Below are 15,147 nucleotides of genomic sequence, written 5' to 3'. Positions count from 1 at the left end.
AAACACGTGCCCGCAGAGCCTTATGGGTAATGTGTTCACGACTGGTTACGAATGTTTACAAGGACGCTCAGGCTTGTATGCTATCAAAATGTGTTCAACCAACATACAAAAGTTGGTTAGTTTAGATTATAAATATAGGAACTTTTTAAAACAACTATTGATATTTGTGTTTGAACAAATAGGGCGGCAGTACTCACTGATCTGCAGTAGTTGTAGTAGTGGTGGTAGTAGTACAGAAAGTTATACGTATAATTATTGTAACACTTTTCGTGAGGTAGCGAGTGTAGTTTCAGGGTCGTGGGGAACAGTACGCGGCGAGGGAATATCTCCGCAGCAAACTTTAATCAGTAGCCTGAGCTCGCTCCACAACATAACGGTCTCAATCCGTATAATAATAATAATAATAATAATAATAATAATCTATTTTTAGGTTAAAAAAATTCTCACCGACCATTTTAGTCCCATACAGTGCAGTCATGTTTGTATTGTCCACTAGAGAGCGCAGTACGGCAGCGACAGTAAAACGAAAGCCATGCTCGTAATGTTTGCAGCTTTTGATCGGTTTTGCTCCGTCACTCTCAACGTATTTGACTGTCCGAGTGTGAATGCGAGTGTGACCCAACAGGACATACAGTGCCAGGTATATGGGCCCCTTATGTGAATGTTGTAAAGTGAAAATACTATGTATTTATTTCTAGGGCACCTGTTACTGTCAGTTGTTATGGACCTCGAATCGTAGCCTAATCACTTGACTTCACGGCGACCCTGCCTTTAGATGCAGTAATCCTCTGTGTCCCAGCAGCATCCCTCCTCCCTGCCTCCCACGCTCAAGGACATCATACAGCGGTGCATCCTCCCTACGTTGTGTGGAAAGACAAACTTCTGTGATGACTACTATGGAAGTAGCAGTCGAATGGAAGGGAACGTGAAAACATGGATGGGCATTACGCACGTGGCCGGTTTCAATATGTCCTTCATAAGGTGATTAGTGCACTGGCAGTCTAGAAGTTACTTTTGACCGCCAAACTGTGGATTGCACACGCACTCCTCTGTCCTGCTTTCTGGAGTTTAGGTCCGCATGAAGCGGAATAAGCCCTAAAAAAAGAAGTCATGGATTTTTCGCGGAGGGTTTGGCTGCTACCTCTTCTGAAAACGCAACAATTTGACTCTGGAAATGATGCTGAACATCTCAGAGTTTCATTGGTAAGTAAAATGCCTATGTCTACTTTCACTTTGTTTGTGTAAATAAATAAATGATAGTAATAAATATTCATCAGGTTTTATTCCAGAAAGTACACAGTAACATTTCATTTCCCCCTTCTAGGCATTTAGCCTACATATTGATATACATTTATAACTGGATTTATAAAAACGTATGCATATTTTCAAACATAGGTTAGCAACATAGTATTATTGTAATGAAAGAGTTGTTGTATAAGGAGTGAATGTTTGATGATGTACAGTACTGTGAATTGTGTGGACCCTCATTTCATATTGTATGACATGTTCTTACATCTTTCCTCTGGGATAACTAGTATAAATGTTAAAAAATACAAGTCTTGAGCTTGCCTTCTTTAGAGTGTATTCAGATAGTCAAACGTATTAGTGACTAAAAATCTTTCAACTAGCTGTCTTTCTGTTCTTGTCTTTAGTCCCAACTTTAAATATGGTCTGATCATGCAAGTCTTTATTTTCTGTAAGCATGTACTGCAATTACATTGGAAGGTTTTTGATGAAGAAGTACGTCATCAGTTGGTCAGAGTGCAGTTTATATTCAACTTTGCTCAGAAGAATGTCTCCATTTGCTCTGAATCATCCATTTGAATGTCGTTTGTGTTTATGACTTGTTCAGTTATTCTAAGAAGTAAACCAAAAGTATTGCTTTAAATGTACTATTGCCTCATATCAAGTGAAGAAATTCCAGGAACAATACAAACGCTAAACTGTCTACAGGAAATGTTTTTAAGGGAACAAAAGTACAAAAAATAAATAAGTATAGTAATTAGAAAATAAATGTTGCTGTGTTATTAATAACACGTGTCCTCTGGATGTTGTGTGATGTCTAAAGGATGGAAGGAAGGATGCACAGGGTATAACGAACCCACCCAAGAGTTTTAGGATGAATCTAAGAAGATATTACTGTACTGTACTGAAAACACTTTAATAGACCTCCGATAGCTGACGTGACATAATATGATAAGTGATTATCCAAGCTAGTCCAAGCTTTCAAAATTATTTTTAACCGTCACTGAACTATTTTAGGACGGTTAATGCAGTTCCAATTTCAATGCATAGAACAATTTTACATAACTGTGCATGCACTTGACCATTTATTTATTTAATTGTTTATTTTTGGTGTGTATTAGAAGCTTTTAGATGGGCCACATGTATGACCTATGATTATTATTATTATTATTATTATTTTAGCTGCATATTCATAGGGTAGGGTAACATTTCTAATTGTAAAGAGAAAGAATATGCAAAAATAATTAGTTTTCACTGTGGAAATTGCAAGAAAACACCAATTTAAAACAATTGAATAATACTTTGAATATTGTATATATATTTATGAACCCAGATGAACATAAAGTATATTTATGCAGGAGGTTTTATGGGTATGTTATAGCAATTTTTGGGGCCCATGACTGATGGGAAAATGTCTTCCCTGTGCATGCAGTTATTTAGATTTCAGTCATCTGTCCAAATATGGCAAATATTTACCACATTCACTGTTGCGTTACAGTGTACCTTTCAACATGACATTACACATGCGCAGTATTCAATGAAGTGTGGATTGTCAATAATTGATCATCAGTTGTCCTGTGGCGTGTGATCAGTCGTTATTATCATCCAACCCTGTCCATTTTTTTTGCAGTGTAAAAATCATGCATTTTAACAGTTGCAACATGAGATAATTTGACAGAAGCAAACACTTGAATGTACAAATCTAGAAGGTCAGTCTCATCAATCTTTTTTCAAATCAAACTGCAGAATATAACGTCACAAAACGATATGTCTTTGTACAAGCAACGTTCCTGTACAGGGCTCTGCTCTACTTTGGATCCAATTATCATAATTATTTGTAATGATGATTAGCATTACACAGCTGTCGTTAGGGAATTTAATTTCATTCACGTTTCGCTCTGCAATATTTAATACTTTATCGCCCACATTTTAAGCTGACATGGACTTTGAGTCAGTTCTCCTTGACAAATATCCTTCCTATGCTTCGTACATTTACTTCTGTGCAGTTTAAAGATGCATATTACAGATAACCTGTCATAGAGGACGGATACAATAACTTGACAGCAGCCCAACATCCCAAACTTTGAACCCGCTAATCTTCTTTGTGGCGCTGCACGTGGAACTTGGCCTATTTGTTGGCATAGGAAATGTGAAAGCAGCACTGGATTCACTATGTGAGACACGCTGATCGGAGATCAACCTGGGCCAAAATAAGCAGATCAAGAGAAAACAGATCACTAGCGTCTGGCTGAAGGGATCAATGTATTTCAGGACAGAAGGCGATGCATGGAAAACTCTCCGAGCTTTGTTATTTCTCTCTCAATACAAAAGAAACCTTCTCTTTCAAAAGCTGTTACTTATATTAAGACGTCACCACAGAAATCGGTATTAGACAATAAGGACTCAGGTGTACTCACCTCTTTTCTGGGCACTGTGATGTAATTTTCAGTCGCCACTAAGTGGCAGTACAAGGCAAAATAGCAGCCCCCTTGTTACTATGAAATTTTCAAACTACTTGACCTTCATACATTGATTAATCACCTGCATGGGTTACTATATGTCCCACCAGGAAAATACAGCAGAATAGTTCAGTCTTTTCAGTTTCGATGTTATCATTTAGTTTGTGCAGTGGAGAGAGAACTGCTTCGCAAACAACTTTCTCAACATTGGAGCAAGGAACAGAAATCCGACTGGTGACCACATATGGTCTCTTGAAAGATGTGGATGTGTTTGGGCAGCCAAAAACAGTGACTGACAGCCAAAAGCAAGCCAAAGACAGACTTTGTAGAACATTTTAGTACAGGATTTTCAAGGGAGGAATCATGCAAATATTTAGTAGATTACCATAATAGACCGATACCGATTATTTGTAGTCAAGAACGCCAATAACCGATATTTGGAGCTGATATTCATTTTCAAAAAGGAAAAATATTGGCATCAAAATAAAAATACAAACTCCAGCTCTGATTTTTGGGGTGGAATTTTTAAGAATATGTTTATTGAACAACTTTTAGAGTTCGTTAAATATTGGAGTTAAAAAAAATCTAACAAAAAGTTCAGGGATCTCCCAGGGGCAGTAGCATGTTTTCAAAAGTTAAATAAAAACTTAAGTAAATAGCTTCCTATTTGTTTTCTACAGTAAATAAAGTTTTCCAAAATTTCAAAATATCTGAAGTACTGTATTAAAAATTTTCTTATCTCCGTTTTAATTTCAAACAAAAACAGGGACAGGACCAGCAGGATCTCTGAAAATGTAAATAATGAGTTCCCTGAAGTGAACACTTTTTAAAATGGATCTTCGTCAAAATGCTGAATATCAGCGGCTATAATTGGCCCAGCCGATAATTGATCTATCCCTAACTTGTGCTATTCCCTGGTCCAGATTCTTTACTCCTGTGCCTTGCTGGGCCCCCAGTTTTAATGCACTGTAACTCATCATATGGGGCGGGCAGGGTCAGACTCAAGGTCAGGTGGGCTTGGCTTCCCTGTTTCTCTCTGGCCCAACGAAGCTATCTCCCGCCCTTTTTATTTTTGCATCACATACAATACATGCTTTGAGTGGCTGGAGGGTTCGAGTCGGGGCAGGCAGCGGGTCAGCAATCCCCATGGTTGTCCCACCATATCCCCACCAACCTTTCTGAGTTCATATTTATGACCTCAGGTTAACATAATAATGGCAGGGGTGCTATGCATGGTGTTGATGCAGGGGAGAGACGAGTTAGTGGCACCCTGGTCTCCCATCTTATCCGCTCCAGCTCATCCCCCAGACGGTTGGTTGAACTGGCCTGTATCCTACTCCTGGCCTCTGACCGGCACTCCTTAGTTGCGTCCTCTCGTACCCACAGAAAACAATCCGAGTCCTATGTAGCATTCTCGTCGTCATATGCAGTAAATGTCAAACAAATGTACAGTACTTCCAGATCCAGAGCTGAATATCATTGCAATTTGATTGTGTGATGGAATTACCGATATCATTGTATTGAATTACATTGTGTGAGCTCAGATGTCCATGCCAGCTTTCCTGAAAATCCATCAAATAGTTTGAATGATATTCTTGCTAGAGTTTAATCTCAGCCGACTGCTGAGTTGGTAAATCCAGACTGGTGAACACCTGTAACAGCCACATTCCACCACTGATCAAATATTTGAAGCAGAAACTTTCAAAACTAGTACAAAAACACCCTGGGCCAAAACAATAAGGATTCTTGAACAATATACAAAGCATAATCAGCATAAAAAAAATATATTTTAGCATCACATTAAAGAGAGTAACGTGTCATTTGTCCCTATTTTCCCGCCCACCTGTAGCTGTAAGTAAATTCTAGTACAGAAGAATCAGGATGAAAAGATGGCAGCCATGCTGTTACCAACGGGTCCTGATGGCTTGCGGCTGTTTACTCGTGAATCCTTGGCTGCCTTGGAGCAGCGGATCGCTGAGGAGCAGGCCAAGAAGGTCAAGGTTTGCAAGGAGGCCCACAAGAACGTGGACTCATCCAAACCCAGGGTCGACCTGGAGGCAGGCAAGCAGCTGCCGCGAATCTTCGGGGACATCCCTGCAGAACTTGTCGGGGTGCCGCTGGAAGACATCGACCCGTTTTACTTCAGGAACAAGAGGGTGAGTGCTGCCGTGTGTGGCAATCTTACACTAAATTTGAACCAGGGATGATATTTGAAGATATACCAGTTAGATAAGGATTAGGGTCTATTAAAAATAATAATAATTATTATTATAATAGTAATAATTAAAGGAAAAAAGACACTTGACTAATGGAGACTTGATGAGCTCAGCTTGGAACCATGCACTCTAAAAAGAGAATTGTTGAACCAATTTAATATTAAACAGAGAATTGTTGACCAACTTAATAAAATTGCTTTAAGTGGTAACCAAGGTTATTTTATTTAACAAAAACTAACCCAAAAAAACAAAAAACAAAATTAAAAAGATAATTTCGTTAACGAAATGTCTTGTTGTTTACAAAACAAACTAAAATGAACTATAATTATAGCGAAAGTATCCTTTGTTTTAGCCTTTGGTAATTAATTGAATACATGATGATTTAAAATGGGATTTTAAGTATATTTATTTGGATATTAACCGGAATGAGGACAGAAATGATGTCATCTAGCAGCAGCCAATAGAAAAGCACCTTCAGATGACGTCGCTCCTAGGAGACAACTCAGCAGAAATTCAACGCTAGGTGTTACTTTTACATTTTACCATGGTGTTTATTAAGTATTGCGCACAAGTAATGTAGATTTTTTATTTGTTTACAAAAAACAAAACTAATGCTGAAACCAACTAAAACTAATAAAAACTAACAGAACCACCCTGAAAACGAATCAAAACTAACTAAATTAAAAAAACAAAACTCAAAACGAAGAAAAAAAAGCGAAACTAAAATGAAAATTCCAAAACTATAATAACCTTGGTGGTAACACACAATTGAATTAAGACATATTAAGTTAATTGAGTTAATCCAAAGTGCAGGCCCTGATGTGAAGAATACATAATAGAAAGCCAGGGAATGACAAAAAAAAAAAGAAAAAGAAAAAAAGCCAAATCCAAGTTTTCAAAGTGTACTAAAAAGGGACCATTCCAGTGTTTGGGTCAATTGTTTGCATTGTTTTGTATAAAATAACAAATTTTTGAGGGGTTGTTTTGCTTTATCAACCCAGAAAGTTGGGTCAGGTTGACCCAAGGGATCTGTCTTTTCTTTTTCTTTTTTCTTTTTACTCATTCACTGCCATTGACGGCTTTAGACGTCAAAAAATCATTTTAACTATTTCTATTAGTTTAACATTTTTTCCACTTTTATTAAAACCTAGAAAAGGTTTTTTATTGCATTTCATATAAAAAATTTTGATTAATTGTGAGTTAACTATTGAAGTCATGTGTGAAAAAAGATTATTTAAAAAAAGAAAAGAAAAGATTATTAAAAAATTAGGTCGTCAGGCGATTAAGATTTTTGATTGTAATTAATCACATAACTTCAATAATTAACTCATGGTTAATCACAAATTTTATATCTGGTCTAAATGTACAATAATCTTTTTCCTAGGTTTTCATATTCTTGTTAACAAAAGTGGGAAAAAATGTTAAACTAATAGAAATAGTCTATAGCCATCAATGGCAGTGAATGAGTTAAACACAACTTAGGTTATTTTTGACCCAACTGTTTCCAGACTGTGTGGTACTATTTTAACCACCCACCACGGTTATGGCCCCTCTGCTTTAAGTACTAGGCGACATCAGGGGTGGGCAAACTCGATCCTCGAGGACCGGAGTCCTGCAGGTTTTGGATATTTCCCTTCTCTAACACAGCTGATATATAATCAGCACATCAGCAAGCTCTGCATAAGCCTGATAACGATCCCGTTAATTGAAATCAGCTTGTGTTGGAAGAGGAAAACCTCCAAAACCTGCAGGACTCCGGCCCTCGAGGACCAAGTTTGCCCACCCCTTAGTAAGCCAATCGGAAGAACATATACACAAACGCTTGTAAATTCGAGGTCACAGATTTGTGAAGTTTCATAATTGGTAAATTAGTTTCGCTAAACTAAACTGAAGGAGAAACTACAAGTTCTTTGAAATCTCTAATACTGTTCCTGGTCTAAAATAAAGAGATGTACCTGTGTTGCATATATCAACAATTTACTGGGAGTCGAAATTAAATATGAAATGTGTACTGTATGTGGGCATCACTGGTTAACATATCCGTCTCACAGTGCAGATGTCTTGGATTCAAATGTGTAGTGGTTACATGTTCCCCTCGTGCCTGTGTGATTTTTCTCTGGGTACTTCGCGGTTACCTCCCACATTCCGAAAACATGCATGCATGGTTGGTTTACTTACTGAAACCAAAACTGGCCAAAAACCTGTGAAATAAAACACACAGACTCCCAAGAAAAACTGGAGAATACAAGAACCTACACAGCAAATCTGTCAGTGTTAAATTTCCTGTGTTCGATGAAATCTGGTGTAAACAGTGTTATTCTGATTTTTTTTTTTAAATACTCTGTCAGAGTAAATTTCCTCAAGTGTTGGAGCGGAAGCTAAGTGTAACCTAATCAGCCCTACCTTGAGTGTTAAATTGACCACGCCCTCATTTCCGTTGAAGGACAAACTTTCCAAATTCCAGCGTGCTGTCGGCATTTCAACAGTGGTAGAATGGTCGTCTCCCGACCCTGAGAGCGTGGGTTTGATCCCAGGCTGGAGTAACTTTGTCAAAGTATCCTTGAGCAACATGCTGAACCCCCAAGCTGCTCCTGATGCCGTGTCATCAGTAGTCAAAAGCACTTTGATGGCCTTTGAGGAGGAAAAACGCTATATAAATAAAGTACCCTTTCCCAGAGGGAAGTGTTAGTTTGAGTTGCATTTTTAACACTGACACTAGCGTAGAGTACATTCAACACTACTCAGTGTTTTTAACACTATAAAGTGTTGGGATAACACTGGTTAAGTGTAAAAAAAGTAACACTTTGAAAAAGTGTCAGATTTACACTCATTGGTGTGGACACATCTAAACACTTTTCTAGTGTTAGATTTAACACTATTCAGTGTTAATCTAACACTGGCGATTTTGCTGTGTAATTTCAACCACAATATCAAAACTATATGCAAAACATAAAGATCAGGTAGAAAACAATAAGTATGTATTATTGACGTTGATTTTACCATTTTGATTAAATGGTGTCCTTGTATAAGGTGTCATTATATTATTTGTTATTATTTGTTATTATTAATACTTTGATGTGCTTGGCTTGTTACAAAATGTTTATACAGTGGAACCTCTAAAGTTTTACAATTTGTCATTTGACTGACATTAATAGGGAAAAACGTGCCTCTTAAGTTTGGACCATCGTCATGGATCGAATGAGGACCCACTCCTTTAAATATATGATGGTGACCTTTCACCCTGGAACTTATTTGTGTGTTTTTTTTTATGTTTTCCTATGAAAAAATAAGCTTAACAAATCTATGGTCTGTCAACTTCCCGGAACGTATTATTTTCAACACAAGAGGTTTCATAGGATTTATTTGTTTATTTATTTTTATTTTGTTTGAAAATATTTTTTTATGTTGAAACCAGATGTACAAAAAAAAGACAATGATAAGTAATGAACCTTCTCTGGGAAGTATTTTACAGACATTTCAACAAAACTAGAGTGCCTGCAACTTGCTTTGTTGGCAGATCTGAGCCATTAATGGGCTGCTTAAGGATTATCCACAGATGCCAAAATATTTAAATAAATGCCACATCTGTTGGGGAAAGGTTTCAGGCTGCTTTGCTTTGGAGTTGCCTCCATTATCTCCACTTGCATTGCTCTTATGTACTGTATGATGCTTTCTTGTAAGCAAAACTTTATACTTCCAGTAGACTGAACTTTTGTAGTAAACAAAAATGTATCCAGATTCACGTACAAAAGTTTTATGTCTACTGCTTACTTAATGTTATTAACAAATTAATAATGTTTTCTGTCTCCCCCCCACAGACTTTTATAGTACTTAACAAAGGGAAGGCAATCTTCAGATTCAGTGCCACATCTGCTCTATACATATTCAGCCCATTCCACTTCATCAGATCGATCGCCATCAAAGTATTGGTCCATTCATATCCTTTTTCTTTTGTTGGAAAATGCATTGTGTTACATTGCATGCAAAAAAAAAATTTTGTTAATGAAATTAGAATTATGATCAAATAAAAGAAATTTTGGGGAAATTGCAGTATTAAAAGAAGACTCCTTGTCAGATATGGTAACAATTTGATTTCAAAACTAGTGACACAATATTATTGCTATTGTTTTTATATTAATAATACTGACATACTTAGAATAGTAACTTGATATTAATAACAAACTATACCAAAAAAAAGTGCAACGTCGAGGGGCCAAATGTCCCATTTTTGTTTGTGAATAAGACAATTCCTAATAATTGTAACAGTTGAATGAAAATGAGTGTGAATGAAAATGTATTCAGTTCATTGGCAAATTAAAAATTCAACATGGTCAAAAACAAAAAAACTGATCAAAAAACAAATGCCAAACATAAATATACAACCGAAAGGGTGTCGGCAGAAGCAAAAGCTTTTCATTTCTGTGCCTACCCCTCTAGCACTACAAAATAGAAGAAAATAAGAAATAATCAATAATTCAGTTCTGTGAATGTTAGTGATTGCTTTTTTTTCCAAAGTTATATTTTTGATACAGCTTTGTAATAGTCCTTTGGCATCACAATCCAAATCCCCTCTGAGATCCCTCTTTTAATCTCTGATATGAAAAAAAGAGCAAGATTTCTGCATCATGACAGCTGCCTATTATTTATCTTTGTGTCAGGGAATATTCCGCTTTATGCAGTATATTCCAAAAATCTAAATTTAAAACATTTGTAAACCGTGTCTTCAAGCTATGCATATATTACCTCAGCATTGTAACTGGTCAGTCTGCAGATAAAAAAAATATATATATATATTATTTATTCATCAAAGAAAAAAGATATCAATCCCTTGGTCTGATACTGTAAATGTTGTTTACTTACAGTACTCTAAGCTGCATTTATTGTGTTAATGCCATTGGCACACACTGTGGTTTGTTGCTGTGTCCTAATGGATAGATATATCCCATAGGATTATAACATTGTTTCTCTGTTGTTTGTATCAATTTGATATTTCGCAGTATACTTTCCTTAAGTTCTTCTCCACATTGTTCAGCCTGTTCATAATGTTCACTATTCTGACCAACTGTTTTTTCATGGCTATGTCTGACCCTGCACCATGGACCAAGCACCTAGAGTAAGTCCTCGCAGTATTATAAGTTGTTTCCTGACACTATAAACACAATGTTAAACTCGGATGTTGTATGTTCTAATGTAGAGCTGTGCCCAGGCGTAACTGAAGAATCGTGTACAGTATGTACAGTACAGTATCTGATATATGATGCATGCTGTATGCCACATACAATTTGTTACATTGCGATACGGAATGAAATTGGTCCATTTATTTCTCGGCTATGCCTGACGTCGCAGGTGTGGTTGAGCTGTTTACGAGCATGTTTTGCATGCAGCTTTGCCTGCCAAAGATAATATAACTTTACATTTACATTCCATTCCATTGCTTTGTGCAAAACTTGGCTCTGCTTTTCAGTGTTGCTGAAACAATGCAGGCAACCTTCCTATGTCTAGCTCACACTAGCAGCCAGCTGCAAAGACTCAAAGGATATAATTGTGATATGCACGCACTGGCCACAACATTAGGTTCAACTGCCCAGTCCAATAATAAGTGTAGACTCATACTGTCAATCAAAACTACTTTTTAGATGTTCTTATTTAATTCCTTTGGAGCCTTTGTTGCTTTTGAAATTGAAGAAATTCCATTACCAAAAAAATAATTAAAATTGCATTCGATGTTTACATATTTGGTCATTTGTCCAAAATTTTTGTTCTTGCACACAATTATTTATATTTTTGTATGTTCATCCATTTCTTTCAGCCAGTTATAAGTGTGCAGCAAAGTATAACATTGTGTTGATTTTATTTATATATATATTTTTTTATGCTGCATGCCATTCATTAATAAAACTACCTTCTCTTTTTATTCCTGTTCATTGTCCCCCCCCAGATATACTTTCACTGCCATTTACACTTTTGAATCAGCAATAAAGATATTTGCTCGAGGATTCTGTATAGTTCCTTTCACCTTTTTGAGGGACCCGTGGAACTGGCTGGACTTCAGCGTCATTGTTATGGCGTAAGTAACAATATATTTTTGATCTTTCTCTTACTGTGCTGTATTAGTGCTATATTTTTACTTTGGGTTCAACACAAATCGATTCTTCTGTTGCATGAATGGCAACGGATTGATAGGTTAATTGTACATTCTGCCATTGAGTGAAAGGAGTTTATTTGTTGCTGACATACAGAACATAAATTAAATTAAAAATTAATAAATAATTTTTGGGGGACCAGTTAAGACTATCCTTTTATTTACTATTTATTATGAGTTTCAAAATTAGTGTTGTTAATTTTGAGTTAATTTAAAGTTCCTTTAATGCCACTTATTTTTTTAACGCGCGATTAATAACCGCCCCCTACCGTACTTGGAAAGCCTGTAGTGGGGGAATTCCAGTTGCAACACAGCAAACACATCCATGTCAAAGTTTAGCAGTAATAAATTTAATAATAATACATATATTTGTGGAGACTGTGGTCAAGTTGTATTTTACAATTTTAAAAATGTGCAGAATTTCAAATTCTTTAACACTTTGTGTTAAAGATCAAATACATCCATTTTACTGAACTGCTTATTCCTCACAAGGATATAAAAAGAAAATGCACAGAGCTGTCACAAACATCTTACAAATGCAAATATGCCATCTAGTGGCAGAAAAATGACCTCAACACAAATCAATATCACACCTTTTTTTTACAGTACGGTACATCTTCTTAATTTTAATTCAATTTTATGAATTATTATGAAATTACTGTATCAATGACAAAAATATGCAACCATATTTCTATTAGTTCAACATTTTTTTCCCACTTTTATGTTAGCAAGAGTATGAAGCTTAGAAAAAATATGTTATTGTACATTTACAACAGATATCAAATTTGCGATTAATCGTGAATTAATTATTTAAGTCATGTGATTGATATGATAAAAAAATTAATTCGCCTGACCCCCCTACTATTTATAATATTAATTATATATTATATTAATTATTTGAATTAAGGATCCTGATCTCAGGTATCGGTATCGGGCCGGTTCCCGTGCTCACATCAATAATCAACACCAGTACTGGCTGCCCTCTTGTAGCCATTTTACAATCAAGAACTACAAATTAGAAATTAAAAGAGTAGAAAATTGTCATTAATTTCATGCAATTTGAATGAAAAATGCGCAATCACAGTTATGGGTGCTATTTCTGTGTTTAACACACACATAAGGCGCACCGCACTATTGGGCGCAGGCACGGTCTAGCTCAAAACATATGGTAGTATGGCGGGGGTGGGGGTGGAGAGGGAGAGGCTGGTGAATTCACCACCAAGTTGTCTTTTCCGTGCTCTCATGTCTGTCCTCAGTCTGGTCCGCCTTTCTTGTATATAAGCAATGTGTTGCGGGAAGTCCTCCCACAGTCAGGTTTTGGACCTTAGTCCACACACAAGACGCACCTCACTATTAGGGGCACCGAAGATTTTTAAGAAAATGTAAGACTTTAAAGTGCGCTTTATAGTCGTGAAAATACGCTAAGTCTTTCTTTAAAATCCTCTGTCGTTCCATTTTTTTTTGGGGGGGGGGTGCATTTTATGTATCAAAGGTGTTAATGGTATCAGTACTTGGTATCAGTAGAGTCAAGAGTTAACTACTATATATATATATATATATATATATATATATATATATATATATATATATATATATATATATACTATACTGGTGGCGGCCTGACAAAATTGGTCTCAAACACCCCTCATTTGAATCAAAAACTGTTACAATTACATAGAAAACAACCTCTCTCTATGTTCTTTTCATCATATTCCAGATATGTAACAGAATTTATTGACCTTGGTAACGTCTCGGCACTAAGAACCTTCAGAGTGCTACGAGCCCTAAAAACCATCTCCGTTATACCAGGTAATACACATTTTCTGTCTCACATCTGCTCTCAATGTCAACACCAACTACCCGCTTGCGGAATCCCCTCACCCATGCAGGTCTGAAGACTATTGTAGGAGCTCTGATCCAGTCTGTGAAGAAGCTAGCAGATGTGATGATCCTGACCGTGTTTTGCCTCAGCGTGTTTGCCCTTATCGGCCTGCAGCTTTTCATGGGGCTTTTGCGGCAAAAGTGCGTTCGCAGCCTCACACACTGCGTCAACTCCTCCTATAGTCCGAATATGTCTTTCATCTGCAACAACAGAACCTGGAACTCCATGGAGGACTTTTTCACCAGTGAAGGTCAGTCCACGTGGTTCCATTGGGACATACCGTAGTTATTTCTCAATATCACATTTAAGACAATGCTGTTCTCATTCTCATTTTTTTTAGATAATTTTTACAAAGTTGAAGGAGCAAAGGATGCTTTAATATGTGGATACGGCAGCGATGCAGGGTAAGTTCCTACTTGTGAATCATCTGCATGTCGTTATATAACAGTCAAACATCTAGCGGCTTTTGATCACATGCATGTCATGTTTACGGGCCCCGGGCTTGGTGCAAATAGTCTTTACAGAACCAGCACAAAGGGATACAAAGACGAGATGATGTGGCTCTATATTTTAGCCCATGACATAATGTATAGAGGAGTGATCCCATCAGAAGGAGGGGGCGGGTTGTGTTATAGCGTGAGAGAGGCTGTGCACAAGACGACATGCAGTGTGGATTATCACCCGAGTGCCACTGGCACCCTGCACTGAGAGGTGAGGAGTTGCCAGCTGGAGAGAGACGGGGGTCTTTGGAGATTTCATCATCTCAAAAGCTCCACATAGTGATGAGGTTGAACCAGAGTGGACTGGATCACTAGTTCACTGGATTGATTGATAGTCTGCTGCTCAGGTTGAGAAAAAGGCTGCTTGGATTTCTTATAAGTAATACATATCTTTAAAATTGATTTTTAAGAAAAAAACAAATGTGGAATTAGATGTGATAGGAGTGGGTCAACATCATCCTACTTGCAGTGAAGGACTGGTGTCACACAGTGCCTGTCACAGGAAATGTGTGACACCATCCAAATATTGCCTATCAGCCTGCATACGCAATAATCCTATAAATCTGCAAATGCTTTTGAAACAAGCACAACAGGATGACTCGACCCATGCCAGGCCCAGTTCAGGGGTTATACTGAGCTAAATACCCATCTGTGTCACTCTCAATTCCTGCTTTAACAAATGCCTTCTGTGACCGTATGTGTT

At 37.1% G+C, this 15,147-nt stretch overlaps 1 protein-coding gene across 2 annotated transcripts in view; it reads left to right on the top strand.

The window, feature by feature from the left end:
- Positions 1 to 30: 30 nt before the first annotated feature.
- LOC147182051 (sodium channel protein type 2 subunit alpha-like) overlaps positions 31 to 15,147 on the top strand; it is a 50,054-nt gene continuing 34,937 nt past the window's right edge. For both annotated transcript variants that reach the window (XM_086099026.1, XM_086099019.1), the window contains exons 1-8: positions 31 to 1,203; positions 5,554 to 5,860; positions 9,739 to 9,859; positions 10,946 to 11,033; positions 11,859 to 11,987; positions 13,780 to 13,871; positions 13,952 to 14,194; positions 14,285 to 14,348. In XM_086099026.1, the coding sequence (XP_085955152.1) occupies positions 5,594 to 5,860; positions 9,739 to 9,859; positions 10,946 to 11,033; positions 11,859 to 11,987; positions 13,780 to 13,871; positions 13,952 to 14,194; positions 14,285 to 14,348 (1,004 nt within the window). In that variant the 5' untranslated portion in view covers positions 31 to 1,203; positions 5,554 to 5,593. The remainder of the gene's footprint in view (positions 1,204 to 5,553; positions 5,861 to 9,738; positions 9,860 to 10,945; positions 11,034 to 11,858; positions 11,988 to 13,779; positions 13,872 to 13,951; positions 14,195 to 14,284; positions 14,349 to 15,147) is intronic.

Source organism: Leptonotus elevatus, chromosome 1 (assembly GCF_054856555.1).
Source record: "Leptonotus elevatus isolate MCC_2025b chromosome 1, RoL_Lele_1.0, whole genome shotgun sequence".
Classification (NCBI taxonomy): domain Eukaryota; kingdom Metazoa; phylum Chordata; class Actinopteri; order Syngnathiformes; family Syngnathidae; genus Leptonotus; species Leptonotus elevatus.
The sequence above is the reverse complement of the archived record's forward strand: the minus strand, read 5'-3'. Positions and strand labels throughout refer to the sequence as shown.